Source organism: Schistocerca piceifrons, chromosome 11, assembly GCF_021461385.2.
Source record: "Schistocerca piceifrons isolate TAMUIC-IGC-003096 chromosome 11, iqSchPice1.1, whole genome shotgun sequence".
Taxonomy (NCBI): domain Eukaryota; kingdom Metazoa; phylum Arthropoda; class Insecta; order Orthoptera; family Acrididae; genus Schistocerca; species Schistocerca piceifrons.
Genome location: NC_060148.1, coordinates 26,666,720 through 26,680,100, shown reverse-complemented (window position 1 = coordinate 26,680,100; position 13,381 = coordinate 26,666,720). Strand labels below are relative to the sequence as shown.

Sequence of the window (13,381 nt, the reverse complement as noted above, 5' to 3'; positions counted from 1 at the left end):
ACATATGTACTGTTTGTGTTTCCCTTTTCGTTTTTGTTTATAAATGTGTAGCTATCGTGTTCTTTTAATCATTGACAAAGGTCTTCTTAGGCACTTGTGGGTTTTCTTGTTGTTCCGAAGAAGGTGTAGTTATCTACGCCGAAACCTGGGTTAACACTTAGCACTAGGTGCTTTTTTCGCAATCGAGGCAGGTTTTCAGTTTTTTAATATATGTAGCAGGTAACACAGGAACCTACCGCCCCATTGAGCACATTCATTTGCCACCTCACTATACCTAAGATGGCTTGTACCTCCAGCACAACGAGGCACCACCCTGTCTCTTACAAAGAGGTGAACAGGTGTGAGTAGGACTCTCACACTGAGGATTCTGTACAAATTTAGTTATGTAAATTTATAGTTCGCCCATTTCGACACTTGAGGAACTCTATGACTTCTGCTGTTATCGACTTCGATACTAGCAAGATATTGGTCCCAGCGATTCCATTATTTTCGAAAATACAGGGTGATCTATTGATCGCGACCGAACCATATATCTCATGAAATAACCGTCAAACAAAAAAAACTACAAAGAACGAAACTCGTCTAGCTTGAAGGGGGAAATCTGATGGCGGTATGGTTGGCCCACTAGATGGCGCTGCCATAGGTCAAACGGATACCAACTGCGTTTTTTTAAAATAGGAACCCCCATTTTTTTATTACATATTCGTGTAGTATGTAAAGAAATATGAATGTTTTACTTCAACCATTTTTTTTTGCTTTGTGATAGATGGCGCTGCAATAGTCACAAACATATGGTTCACAATTTTAGACGAACAGTTTGTAACTGGTAGGTTTTTTAAATTAAAATGCAGAATGTAGGTATGTTTGAACATTTTATTTCGGTTGTTCCAATGTGACACATGTACCTTTGTGAACTTATTATTCCTTAGAACGCATGCTCTTACAGCATGATTACCTGTAAATACCACATTAATGCAATAAATGCTCAAAATGATGTCCGTCAACCTCAATGCATTTGGCAATACGTGTAACGACATTCCTCTCAACAGCGAGTAGTTCGCTTCCCGTAATGTTCGCACATGCATTGACAATGCGCTGACGCATGTTGTCAGGCGTTGTCGGTGGATCACTATAGCAAATATCCTTCAACTTTCCCCACAGAAAGAAACCCGAGGATGTCAGATCCGGTGAACGTGTGGGCCACGGTATGGTGCTTCGACGACCAATCCACCTGTCATGAAATATGCTATTCAATACCGCTGCATCCGCACGCAAGCTGTGTGCCGGACATCCGTCATGTCGGGAGTACATCGCCATTCTGTCATGCAGTGAAACATCTTGTAGTAACATCGGTAGAACATAACGTAGGAAATCAGCATACGTTGCACCATTTAGATTGCCATCGATAAAATGGGAGCTATTATCCTTCCTCCCATAATGCCGCACTATTCGTTAACCCGCCAAGGTCGCTGGTGTTCGACTTGTCTTAGCCACCGTGGATTTTCCGTTGCCCAATAGCGCATATTGTGCCGGTTTACGTTACCGCTGTTGGTGAATGACGCTTCGTCCCTAAATAGAGTGCGTGCAAAAAATCTGTCATCGTCCTGTAAATTCTCTTGTGCCCAGTGGCAGAACTGTACACAACGTTCAAAGTCGTCGCCATGCAATTCCTAGTGCATAGAAATATGGTACGGGTGCAATCGATGTCGATGTAGCATTCTCAACACCGACGTTTTTGAGATTCCCGATTCTCGCGCAATTTGTCTGCTACTGATGTGCCTATTAGCTGCGACAGCAGCTAAAACACCTACTTGGGCATCATCATTTGTTGCAGGTCGTGGTTGACGTTTCGCATGTGGCGGAACACTTCCTGTTTCCTTAAATAACGTAACTATCCGGCGAACGGTCCAGTCACTTGGATGATGTCGTCCAGGATACCGACCAGCATACATAGCACACACCCGTTGGGCATTTTGATCACAATAGCCATACATCAACAAGATATCGACCTTTTCCGCAATTGGTAAAGGGTCCATTTTAACACGGGTAATGTATCACGAAGCAAATACCGTCCGCACTGGCGGAATGTTACGTGATACCACGTACTTATACGTTTGTGCCTATTACAGCGCCATCTATCACAAAGCGAAAAAAGTGGTCCAACTATAACATTCATATTTGTTTAGGTACTACACGAATATGTAATAAAAAATGGGGGTTCCTATTTAAAAAAACGCAGTTGATATCCGTTTGACCTATGGCAGCGCCACCTAGCTGGCCAACCACAGCGCCGTCTGGTTTCCCCCTTCAAGCTAGATGAGTTTCGTTCCGTGTAGTTTTTTCGTTTGATGCTTATTTCATGAGATTTTTGGCCCGGTCACTATCAGTGGACCACCTTGTATATTAATTTCAATAATATAAATGTGACAAAGACATGCAGGAGGCAGGTGACCATTATTATTATAACAATCACAAGTTCTGCATTCAGGCTGACTGCGCGGCAATGGAAAAAGTGAACATCAGGTAAGGAATTACTTTGTTGCTCATATGGTCCATTTCGGAATTTATTCATCATCAGAAATCCAGGAGTGGTGACTGACTTTTACCATTGCAACCCAGTCAGCATGAAAACAGAACTACTGAAGTTTCAATTTATAGTTCGATGTCGGATAACAAATGAGTAAAGAAATATTTTTTTGTGTGATATAATTACAAATTAATTATTTTTGGACTTTTTCGAGTACCTGTACCGTGAAACTTACTTTGTGCCAAATTTCATCATTGTATGTCAATGGCAAGCACCCTATAGGATTTGATGAGTGAATTTGCAAGTATCAAAATATGTAACATGAATGGCCGTATCTTTTGATTGCATTGTCTTAAAAGCTTCAATTTTTTTGTGCTGCAAGAGTCTGTAGGCCTTAGTATGTAACAAAAATTTCAAATTGCTATCTCTTCCTATTCCTAAGAAAAAGTGGCAGACAGATGGACAGACATAGTTGGACAAGGAATGACACAAAAAATCCTTGTGATTATGAATTTACAGTTATCAGATTTTTTTCTTTGGTTGTACTGTTGAATCTTCTTTTTTTCCAAATGTCAAGATTCTAGGCCAGTGGGAAGTACTCTATAGGTTTTGATGAGTGTACTTGTGAGTATTAAAAAATGTGACATAAATGGCTGTATCTTTTGATTCCATTGACTTAGAAGCTTCAAATCTTTACACCGCCAGGGGACTGTAGATCTCAGAATGTGACATAAATTTCAACTTGATACGTATACCCGTTGCTGAGAGAAAAGGGTTTTTTAACAGTTGAACAGACAGACAAATGGACAACAAAGCAATTCTATAGAGTTTTTACTGATTGAGGCACAAAACCCTAAAAATGTCAGAATGGTCTGAGGACTACTCCAGGCATGTCGGTGTTTGTGTGGTCCCGACACGTCACGTGATGTCAACCCTATTGAGCGCATTAAGAACACCATTGAGTGAGTTGTGACAACCTTTGTACCCAACTGCAACCAATCTTCAGGAGTTGAGTGTGGCAGCTGAAGGGTCACCGACCAGAATTGTTGTCAAAAGCATTTGGTGTCTCCTGGAGAATGTAATGACACCTCACTGTCGCCATCAGGGTGAATGTGGTCACTACGTACTACCTTTAGGCTTCTGCAAGTCAAATCCCTGAGAGTACCTGTGCTATTTCGTGCTTGTATCCATCAAATTTCGGGCATGCAGCTACGCAAATAAAATTTCCTCCACTGATATTTCGGCCAGCCATTCTCAGGGTGAGTCAGAAGACTGACGACAAGATGCCAAGTGTGGCATTATATGCTCCACTGCAGCGGTACTGCACGTGCGGATCAGATGCTGGTCGGCAGCAAGGAAATACGCTTACACGTGCGCCGCCTTTGGCGAAGGAATACAGACATTCGATTCGCTTATCGATGTACGATCGGCGGCGGTGACACCGTGATGGCTTCTCTGCGGTTTAATTACCCCGAGAGCCGGATTCCATGCTTTGTCCAAATTAAAACCATTATCTCTATTTATTAAACTGTTAGCTAATCTAATTTCTATAGCTTCCTTGAAGACAGATTCCCTAAAAGAAGAGGTGGATGTTAAAATCTTCGCATCACTGTAATTCATGGAATGCCCTGTGTCAGTACAACGTTCGGCCACAGCTGAGTTGTCTGGCTGTAATAATCATGTGTATCTTCAATGCTCCGCACGTCTCTCACGAACAGTCCATGTAGTTTGACCTATGTACGACTTCTCACAATTTCCACAAGGAATCTGATGCACAAAGCTGTAAATAGGCCTTCACAGAGCCGAGTAAAGCTGCAATCTTTGTGGGGGACTGGAAGATCACCTTAATACAGTATTTCTCAAGAATACGGCCTATCTTTGAGGAAAGAGCACCCACACAGGGCAAAAATGCACTAGGTCCGAAGGAATTACTATCTTCTTCCCCATCACACACACCTGCATTCCAGGTTTTTGCATCAAATGCTCTACGAATTTGTTGCAGAGAAAATCCATTCTATTTAAAAATGCTCTTGAGGTTTGTGAGCTCCTCTTGCAAATTGTCTTTATCGGAAATACAGTGCACCCTATGCACTGAGGTCTTAAGGACACGTATGGTCTGTGAAGGGTGATGGCAGCTACTGGCATGAAGATAGAGATTTGTGTGTGTCGGTTTCCGATATACAGCATGACCTAATGTGCCGTCAACTTTACGGTGAACGACAATATCCAAAAAGGGGAGGCAGCTGTCTTTTTCTATTACCATAGCAAATTTGATGCTAGCATGGATGGAATTCAAATGATCGAGAAATTGATGTCACTCATCCATCCCGTGCGGCCATACCAGAAATGTGTCGTCCACATACCTCCAGAAGACGGTTGGTTTAAAACTTGCTGAGTCCAGTGCCTTGTCCTCGAAGTCTTTCATGAATAAATTAGCTACCAGAGGGGATAGGGGACTTCCCATAGCAACGCCATCAATCCGCTCATAAAATTCACCATTAAACTGAAAGTAAGATGATAAAAGCACATGTTCAAATAAGGCCATAATGTTCTTATCTAAATGTTGGCTGATAAGAGATAAAGAGTCCATTAAAGGTAAATTGGTGTATAATGATACCATGTCAAAACTAACAAGCACATCTGTACTATTTAGCCTGACATTGCTAAGTCTCTGAATAAAATCCATAGCATTACGAATATGGTGGCTACATTTTCCTACCAATGGTTTTAATAAGGAAGCTAAATATTTGGCAGAAAAATGTGTCGGTGAACCAATAGCGCTCGTTATAGGTTTCATAAACAAGTTCTCTAGATGCTTATCCTTACCCATCTTTTGAACTTAAGGAAGACCATAAAATCTCGGTGGTGCTGTACCTCATACTTTTAAACTTCTTAAGACTTCCTTCGGTAGCATATAAGGCCGCGCTTGGCATCTTGTCATCAGTCTTGTAACTCCCTCTGAGGATGGTCAGATGATACGCATCCGAAATATCAGTGGAGGAAATTTTATTTTCGCGGCTGCATGCCCAAAATTTAATGGTCTATTCATTACACCGTGAGAAGTTGAAAATGCACAAGGTGCTTGTATATGTATGGATTCATATATGCATCCCTCTGTTATCTCACGTTGTCTATTTATGCAACTACTAAAATGTGTATGTTGCTCATTGTACAAAATTCTTTTTAATAAATGATCAAACTCACTGTCTCACTCTCATTTTGTTTTATTTGTACGGGTAACCTGTTTTGGGTTTACAGATCAGATCTATGAGAGAAAATAGAAATAAAGCGATTTCAGAATTTGAGAATCATAAACATGAACATGAACAAATGCAGTGCCAGTCAATTCAGTTGACAACTACATATCCCCTAACAATGTGTATACTTCAGTAATGGCTAGCATGTCATGGCATTAGTGGTGTTAGTGGAGGGACAGTGACAGATCTTGAAAAAAAGCAAATATTTTCTGAGGATAATTAAATGTCCAAAAGCATAATCACAAGTGGAGTACATTCATCTGCCAATTACGTACAAGGGTAATCCCAAAAGTAAGGTCTCCTATATTTTTTTATTAGTACATAAACCTGTTTATTTCTACAATGGTTTACATCAGTTTACAGCTTGAACATTTAGCTATTTTTCGACATAATCACTATTTCTGTCGATGCATTTTTGTAGGCACTGTGGCAGTTTTTGTATGCCCACGTCATACCAGCTCGATGCCATGCTGTTCAGAAAGTTATGAACCTCTTCTTTCACCTCGTCATCTGAGCTGAATCGCTTTTCGGCCAAATGTTCTTTTAACATAGGGAACGGGTGATAGTCACTGGGTGCCAAGTCAGGACTATAGGGTGGGTGGGTGGGTGATTATGTTCCACTGAAACTGTTGCAGGAGAGCAACAGGTTGCCGAGTGATGTGTGGGCGAGCATTGTCATGGAGAATGTGTATGCCCTTGCTCAACATTCCTCTTCTCCGGTTCTGAATTGACCGTTTGAGTTTTTTCTGAGTCTCACAATACCTGTCAGCATTAATTAATGCTTTGCTCAACCTTCAACACTGTCTCATCAGAAATTGACGGTCTCCCTCTCCTTTGTTCGTCGTGAATTTCAGTCAGACCAGCTGCAAACTCTCTACACCACTTACGAACATTTTTGACATCCATGCACGACTCGCCACATGCTTCTGTCAATTGGTGATGGATTTCAATCACCGCAGTGCCCTTTGCGTTCGAAAACAGAGTAACTGCGCACAATTCGCACTTGGCGCTAACATCCAACGGGAGCTCCATTCAGAATGGCTGCTAATCCAAGACTGAGCACCTCAGCACAGCGTGTGTACGTTTACACACAGCGCGTGAAGCACTCTTCATAACAGTGTGACCAACTGTCACACAGAGTTCTGTACTTATAAAAAAATAGAAGACCTTACTTTTGGGATTACCCTCGTATAATGTATTTAAATAATTTAGGACAGTGGTTAACTTGAACATTGAAGAGCATAAATCGATGATATTCAGATAGAAACTGATATGTTAAAAATAGTATCACTGGCATAAATATGCCTGGAAGTACAAAGTTTCTGTACTGAAATAGAGTATGGTTATAATTATACTTTATATAGTATTATATTATACTTCAGAGGGCTCACATGAAAGATGAGTGATGTAGGGCAATGAAACTTTGTATATGCAGAAGAGAAATAAGGAATAAACTATTCACAGATTTTAATTTCCACATGAGAGGGTAACATTTGTTAATTGCTTACGATCTTCACATTCCAGATTACAAATATTGTTCAATGTGATGACTGTCTGCATCCGTGACATCCTAGAACTGCAATACAAATACAGTTTCACAGTGGTTCGCAGCACTTTTCGAACAGTGATACGAAATGTTCAGTGCTCGTGACACAGCTTGTGCATTGCTGGAAGATTGTACACTGCATCCAGCAATGTCAGCTGTGGCAACAGTAACTTACTCAACAATTTTTGGCTCAATCGACTGTCATCCTTTCCCAGGAGCATTTCCCAAATCGCCAGTTAATTCGAATTTCCACATCATGTTCTTCGACCCTGTTGCAGAAAGAGGATCTCTCCGTATTCCTTTAATGTGTCTGTACCCTCGAAGAGCAGCAGCGTTATTGCTGTCACTGTGATAAAACAGCTTTACGAGTAAAGCCCTTCTCACCTCGTCCAGACCAGTGTCAATTAAAATATGATTGTGTGCAATCTGACATCTTTTTGGGTCTCGTAATTGTATACGAGATTGTGCCTCAGGTAATGGGGAAGTCAGAGTAACTGTGTTTTTTCGTTTTTGCAGCGCCTCGAACAGCCGGACTGCTGCCCGAAGGAGTACTTCAACGTGATGCTCAAGTGCTGGCAGCACGACCCCGGCAAGCGGCCCAGGTTCGCCGACCTCATGGAGCTGCTGCCCGAGGTGACGGAAGCTTTATTGACTTCTCAGAAATTGTGTGGAATTTATTATGAGTAGCTGTCGATCCTGCTGTTGCCAGCAGTTTCTCAATATGAAGCGGGAGGGGACCAGTATAATATGGGTCTCTTTAAATGGTGAGCTCACTGGACACGTGATGTGTTCGAGCTTCTGCGGTAATGTCCGGATGGAATCTCCGACCTCAGAATGCCTTGCACTGGCTGCTGGAGCTGACGGAGGAAAGAGTTGCATTCTGCTGTTGCGTAACACATCTCTATTACTAAGCAACTATCCCAGAACCCAGTACCACTGCCAGGATGCGTATCTAACAGCCTCCACAGGCAACAAAATTTTGATTTTCAATATTTTGTGTAATTATTGACAACATTTAAAAGTTTAAAATGCCGTCATATTCTACTCGTTAAGTGGTATAATCGTATGCTAAAAGTTTAACACATTAAGACTAGTATTACAGGTAGAAATTGTGTGTTTGTCATGAAGCAGCGTATATATGGTGCACATATACTCGGACATTATTCGTCCGGTATTTCAGAATGACAGCCCTTAGCGACTTCCGACAAGCTTTGCACATAATTTCAAACCTTTACGAAACTTTTTCTTGCCGACACCTCATACAGATTGATGAAAGGATAAAAGTTTATCACTTACCACATTTTTACTGTTCGCACTGTAAAAATTTGGCATTGGATGTGATATTTTGATTTATTACTTCTTTACTACTGTATATACTCGAATAATCTGCACCCTCAAATAATCCGCACACCCCAATTTTGGTGAAGAGGGGGGAAAAAAATTATTTTTTGCTTTAATTTTTTTATTTACAAAAAGAAATTGTTCCAGCCTTATGATGTGTTCAAAAGTATGTATAATAACTACTGCTTTGAAGCAACGCTGCTGTACAGGTTGATACATCATTACGCAACCAATTCAGTGGCGTGCAGCTGGCCGGCTGGCCCATTACACGGGCAGGCAGCCGGGGAACATTATCAGCGCCAGCCGGGACTCTATGCGTAAGCAAAAAAGAAATGTGAATTAACTTGTTTAAGAATTTGTTAATATGGTATGTGCAATAAAATATTTTAGTCAATACTGGTATGTTTCCTCTCTTACCACTATATTCATCACGTTCATCGTCAACACTAGCGGGAGAATCATTGTTGTCTTCACAGTCTTCCCGTAGAGCATACTCTGTTCCGTCCAGTGAATTTGTGATTCCACATTTTGTGAACGATTTTTCCACTGGTGGTTGTGGAATGGAGTCTCGTGCACTTTTCACCCATTCACAAATCTGGGACAAATCCGGCTGTTTGATTTTTCCACTAGGTGTGAACTTACAGTTTTCATCAGCCACCCATTGCGTATATCGCTGTTTAAGTGCAGCTTCGAATGGCCGATTTATATACACATCTAGTGGTTGTAGGATGGATGTTACGCCTCCAGGGATAATGACAGTCAGTTTTCCCTTTTTGTAATTTGTCTCGCATTTCCTAAGTTGTATGTCCGCGGAAGCTGTCCAGGACCGACATGCTGCGTACATTCAGTAACGCACCAGGACGACGTTGCCAAACGTGTGTCACCCAGTCAATTATAAGTTCGTTGTCCTTCCACCCTTTCAGATTCGCTCTCACTAACACCGGTATGCCTTTTACTGATATCTTCGGAATAGTTTTCCTTTTAAATATCACATAAGGTGGTAGCTTTCGTCCCTCGCCAGTTACACAGAACATCACTGTACATCTTTGTTTCTCACTGCCACCAGTTCATATCGTGATGCTGGATTCTCCTTTCCTGTTCACTGTGTTTTTGAGTGCCATCTCAAAATAGACTGGCGTTTGATCCACATTACCAATTTGCGATGATATAATTCACTATTTTTTCCTCGTAATTGGCTGGAAGCCACTGAGCGTTAGTAGTTTTCCTCCGGAATCCTAAACCATTTCGGCTGAAAAATTTTGATAGCCAACACTGGCTACCTTTGAAACTGGTAGTGCGTAGTTCTTTGGCTAAAGACAATGCTTTAAGTTGGTACATTTCACTCGTCACCGCGCATCCGTATTGTTGCTTCTCATCTACATAATCGTAGGGCCTTTTCTTGAGGTCTGGGTGCTTCGCTTTTTGGCCGCGAAATGCCTGGCAATTACTATTAGTTTCTTGAAGCTGCATTTTATTTTTTCGCCAGTCGCGAGTACAACTCTCACTCACGTCATACTTTCTCTCTGCTGCACGGTTTCCAATATTCTCGGCTTCTTCAGCAGTTTACGAGCGATAACGAGAACTTCTAGCCATAATTAACAAGTTTGAAGACGTTAATACTTCACTCCTAATGTGCTACTGATGCGTCACAGACTGAGGCTGCAACAATGCAATAGTATAATGGGATGTATTGTTGGAGGTGGAGCAGTACCAACAATGTTTTGAATAATCTGTGCACCCCAATTGTTCGTCCTAATATTTGGGAAAAAACATGCGCGGATTATTCGAGTATATACGGTACTAAATCTATTTGCAACACATTTTCTAGACAGTATCCACATATGCCACCTAATTTACCAGCAACATTATATCTTTCTACGACACACAGTTCGAGAGATATGACATCGTAAACATTGAGATGTGTGAAAAACTTACTTTTCCTTAAAATGGAGCAAAAATTACCCATATTATATTCATCCAGTGTTTCATAATGAGAGCACTTAGTGACTCCCAACTTGCCGTACTACTCTATGCCCGAGTATAGGTCGGACCACAATTTTATCGACACGTGAGGCATCTTTCGCTCGAGAACTGAACTCACTGCGAATGAGAACAGTATATGGATGTCTCATTACCTGACCCCTGGCTCGTGCCTCCTTCTGCTGTCGATTTCTAGAATTATTTTGAGCGAAGCATTAGCGAACATAACAGGTGCTGTCGTGAACGGCTGATCCAGTTTGATCACACTGACGTAATTTCATGCGTGTACTCATTAGGTTTTGGAGTTTGCTGTGATTCTGTTACAAATACTACATGTTTGTTCAGTGAGCATGAAATTTTTGAAGCCAGAGACAAAGACCTGTTGGCTGAAAGCTTATTTCTTTAGCACTCCTCTTGTTGCGCCTCTCTATGACTCAAGATATTATCCACTATATGAGGAGAAACAGACTATTCATAAAATTGTTACTATTCCATTGTTTGATATTTTAGGATGTGCTTGATTTTAATTGACATTGGTGAATTTGGCCATGAGCTAAGTTAAGTTGGCTGTGACCATTTCCGGGTTATAGGGTGTCAAAGGGGGGAATACTTTCTTGTTTGTGTTTCAGTGCTGACAACTCGTGGATGCACATGCCATGTACCAATCAGTTGCTATTGTATACATATCAGATCAAAATAACATGGATTTGTTTAGGCACATGATAGAGACAGTTATCTTCAAATGTGGTACAAGGAATATGAAATAAGATTAAGGCTTTTGGAACACAACACAATGGGTAGAAGAAAAATTTTATTCAAAATGTTTATTCAATCTTTGTGATCATGTCCCATGTTGCTTAATGCCTTTAAATTTAAGTAGAATTTCTGTTATTAATTAGATTAGATTAGATTAACACTTGTTCCATAGATCATGAATACGACACTTCGTAATGATGTGGAATGTGTCAGGTTAATAAAAGATGTCTGTACAAGATATTACGTTACACATAATATTGCATGACACTAATGTTTAAGTTTTTTTTCCCTTAATTTATATCTAAAAATTCAGCCAATGAGTAGAAGGAGTTCTCATCTAGAAATTCTTTTAATTTATTTTTAAATGTTAGTTGGCTATCTGTCGGGCTTTTGATGCTGTTTGGTAGGTGACCAAAGACTTTTGTGGCAGCATAATTCACCCCTTTCTGTGCCAAAGTCAGATTTAACCCTGCATAGTGAAGATCATCCTTTCTCCTGGTGTTATAGCTATGCACACTGCTATTACTTTTGAACTGGGTTGGATTATTAACAACAAATTTCGTAAGTGAATATATACACTGTGAGGTTACTATGAGGATCCCTAGATCCTTAAATAGATGTCTGCAGGAGGCCGTGGGTGGGCTCCAGCAATTATTCTGATTACACGTTTTTAAGCAATGAATACTTTTCTACTCAACGATGAACTACCCCAGAATATGATGCCATACGAAAGCAGTGAATGAAAGTAGGCATAGTAAGCTAATTTACTGAGATTCTTATCACCAAAATTTACAATAACCCTAATAGCATACATAGCTGAACTCGGACGTTTCAGCAGACCATCAATGTGTTGCTTCCAGTTTAATCTCTCATCAATGGACACACCTAAAAATTTTGAAGATTCTGCCTTAGATACAGACTTCTGTTCAAAGTCTATATTTATTACTGGAGTTGTGCCATTTACTGTACGGAACTGTATATGCTGTGTTTTATCAAAATTTAAAGAGTCCGTTTGCTGAGAACCACTTAATAATTTTGTGAAAAACATCATTTACAGTTACATCACTTAGTTCTTGGTTTTTGGATGTTATTACTATACTTGTATCATCAGCAAAAAGAACTAACTTTGCATCTTCATCAATGTGGAATGGTAAGTCATTAATGTATATCAAGAACAGTAAAGGACCTAAGACCGAACCCTGTGGGACCCCGTACTTGGTAGCCCCCCCAGTTTGGGGAATCAGCTGTTGTTTTAACATTACATGAACCACTTATTTCAACTTTCTGCATTCTTCCAGTTAAGTATGAATTAAACCATTTGTGCACTGCCCCACTCAAACCGTAATGATTTAGCTTATCTGAAAGAATTCCATGATTTACACCAGGGATCCCCAAACTATTTTGGACAAGTGACCCCTTTTCCAAAATGAACTGTTACCTCAGACCCCCAAATAGTGTCAAATAGAGAGCAAGTCAAAACGCGCCTGAAAGACGTACGCTCGAACTCATTATCTTGCACAAACTTGTCCACACAGACTTGCCAAGTTTTTCATCTTGTACAAACTTGAAACTTTACATTACTACAACAATGCTATTTCCTACAAAAATATTAATTATTCTTCGTACACGTAACACAACATAAACAATACAGTACCTACCTATCTTGAAAGTTTCAAATAAGAACTTGTGTTAATTTAATAGGGGTCGATTTTTAGACCTCGTCGACCCCCAAAATCAGTTTTCGTTTATGTCGACCCCTAGGAAACCGACATTGACCCCAAGGGGTTGATATCGACCACTTTGGGAATCCCTGATTTACACAATCGAAGGCCTTTGAGAGATCACAAAAAATACCAATGAGTGATGTCCGGTTATTCAGAGCATTTAATATTTGATCAGTGAAAGCGGATATAGCATTTTCTGTTGAAAAGCCTTTCTGAAAACCAACTTTTCACTCAGATAACATAACAACAG

General features: G+C 40.5%; 1 protein-coding gene across 1 annotated transcript in view; it reads left to right on the top strand.

Annotated features, from left to right (window-relative positions):
• LOC124720254 (activated Cdc42 kinase-like) overlaps positions 1-13,381 on the top strand; it is a 390,360-nt gene that overhangs the window by 143,978 nt on the left and 233,001 nt on the right. Inside the window, exon 8 of the mRNA XM_047245572.1 lies at positions 7,847-7,963. Coding sequence (XP_047101528.1) covers positions 7,847-7,963 — 117 coding nt within the window. The remainder of the gene's footprint in view (positions 1-7,846; positions 7,964-13,381) is intronic.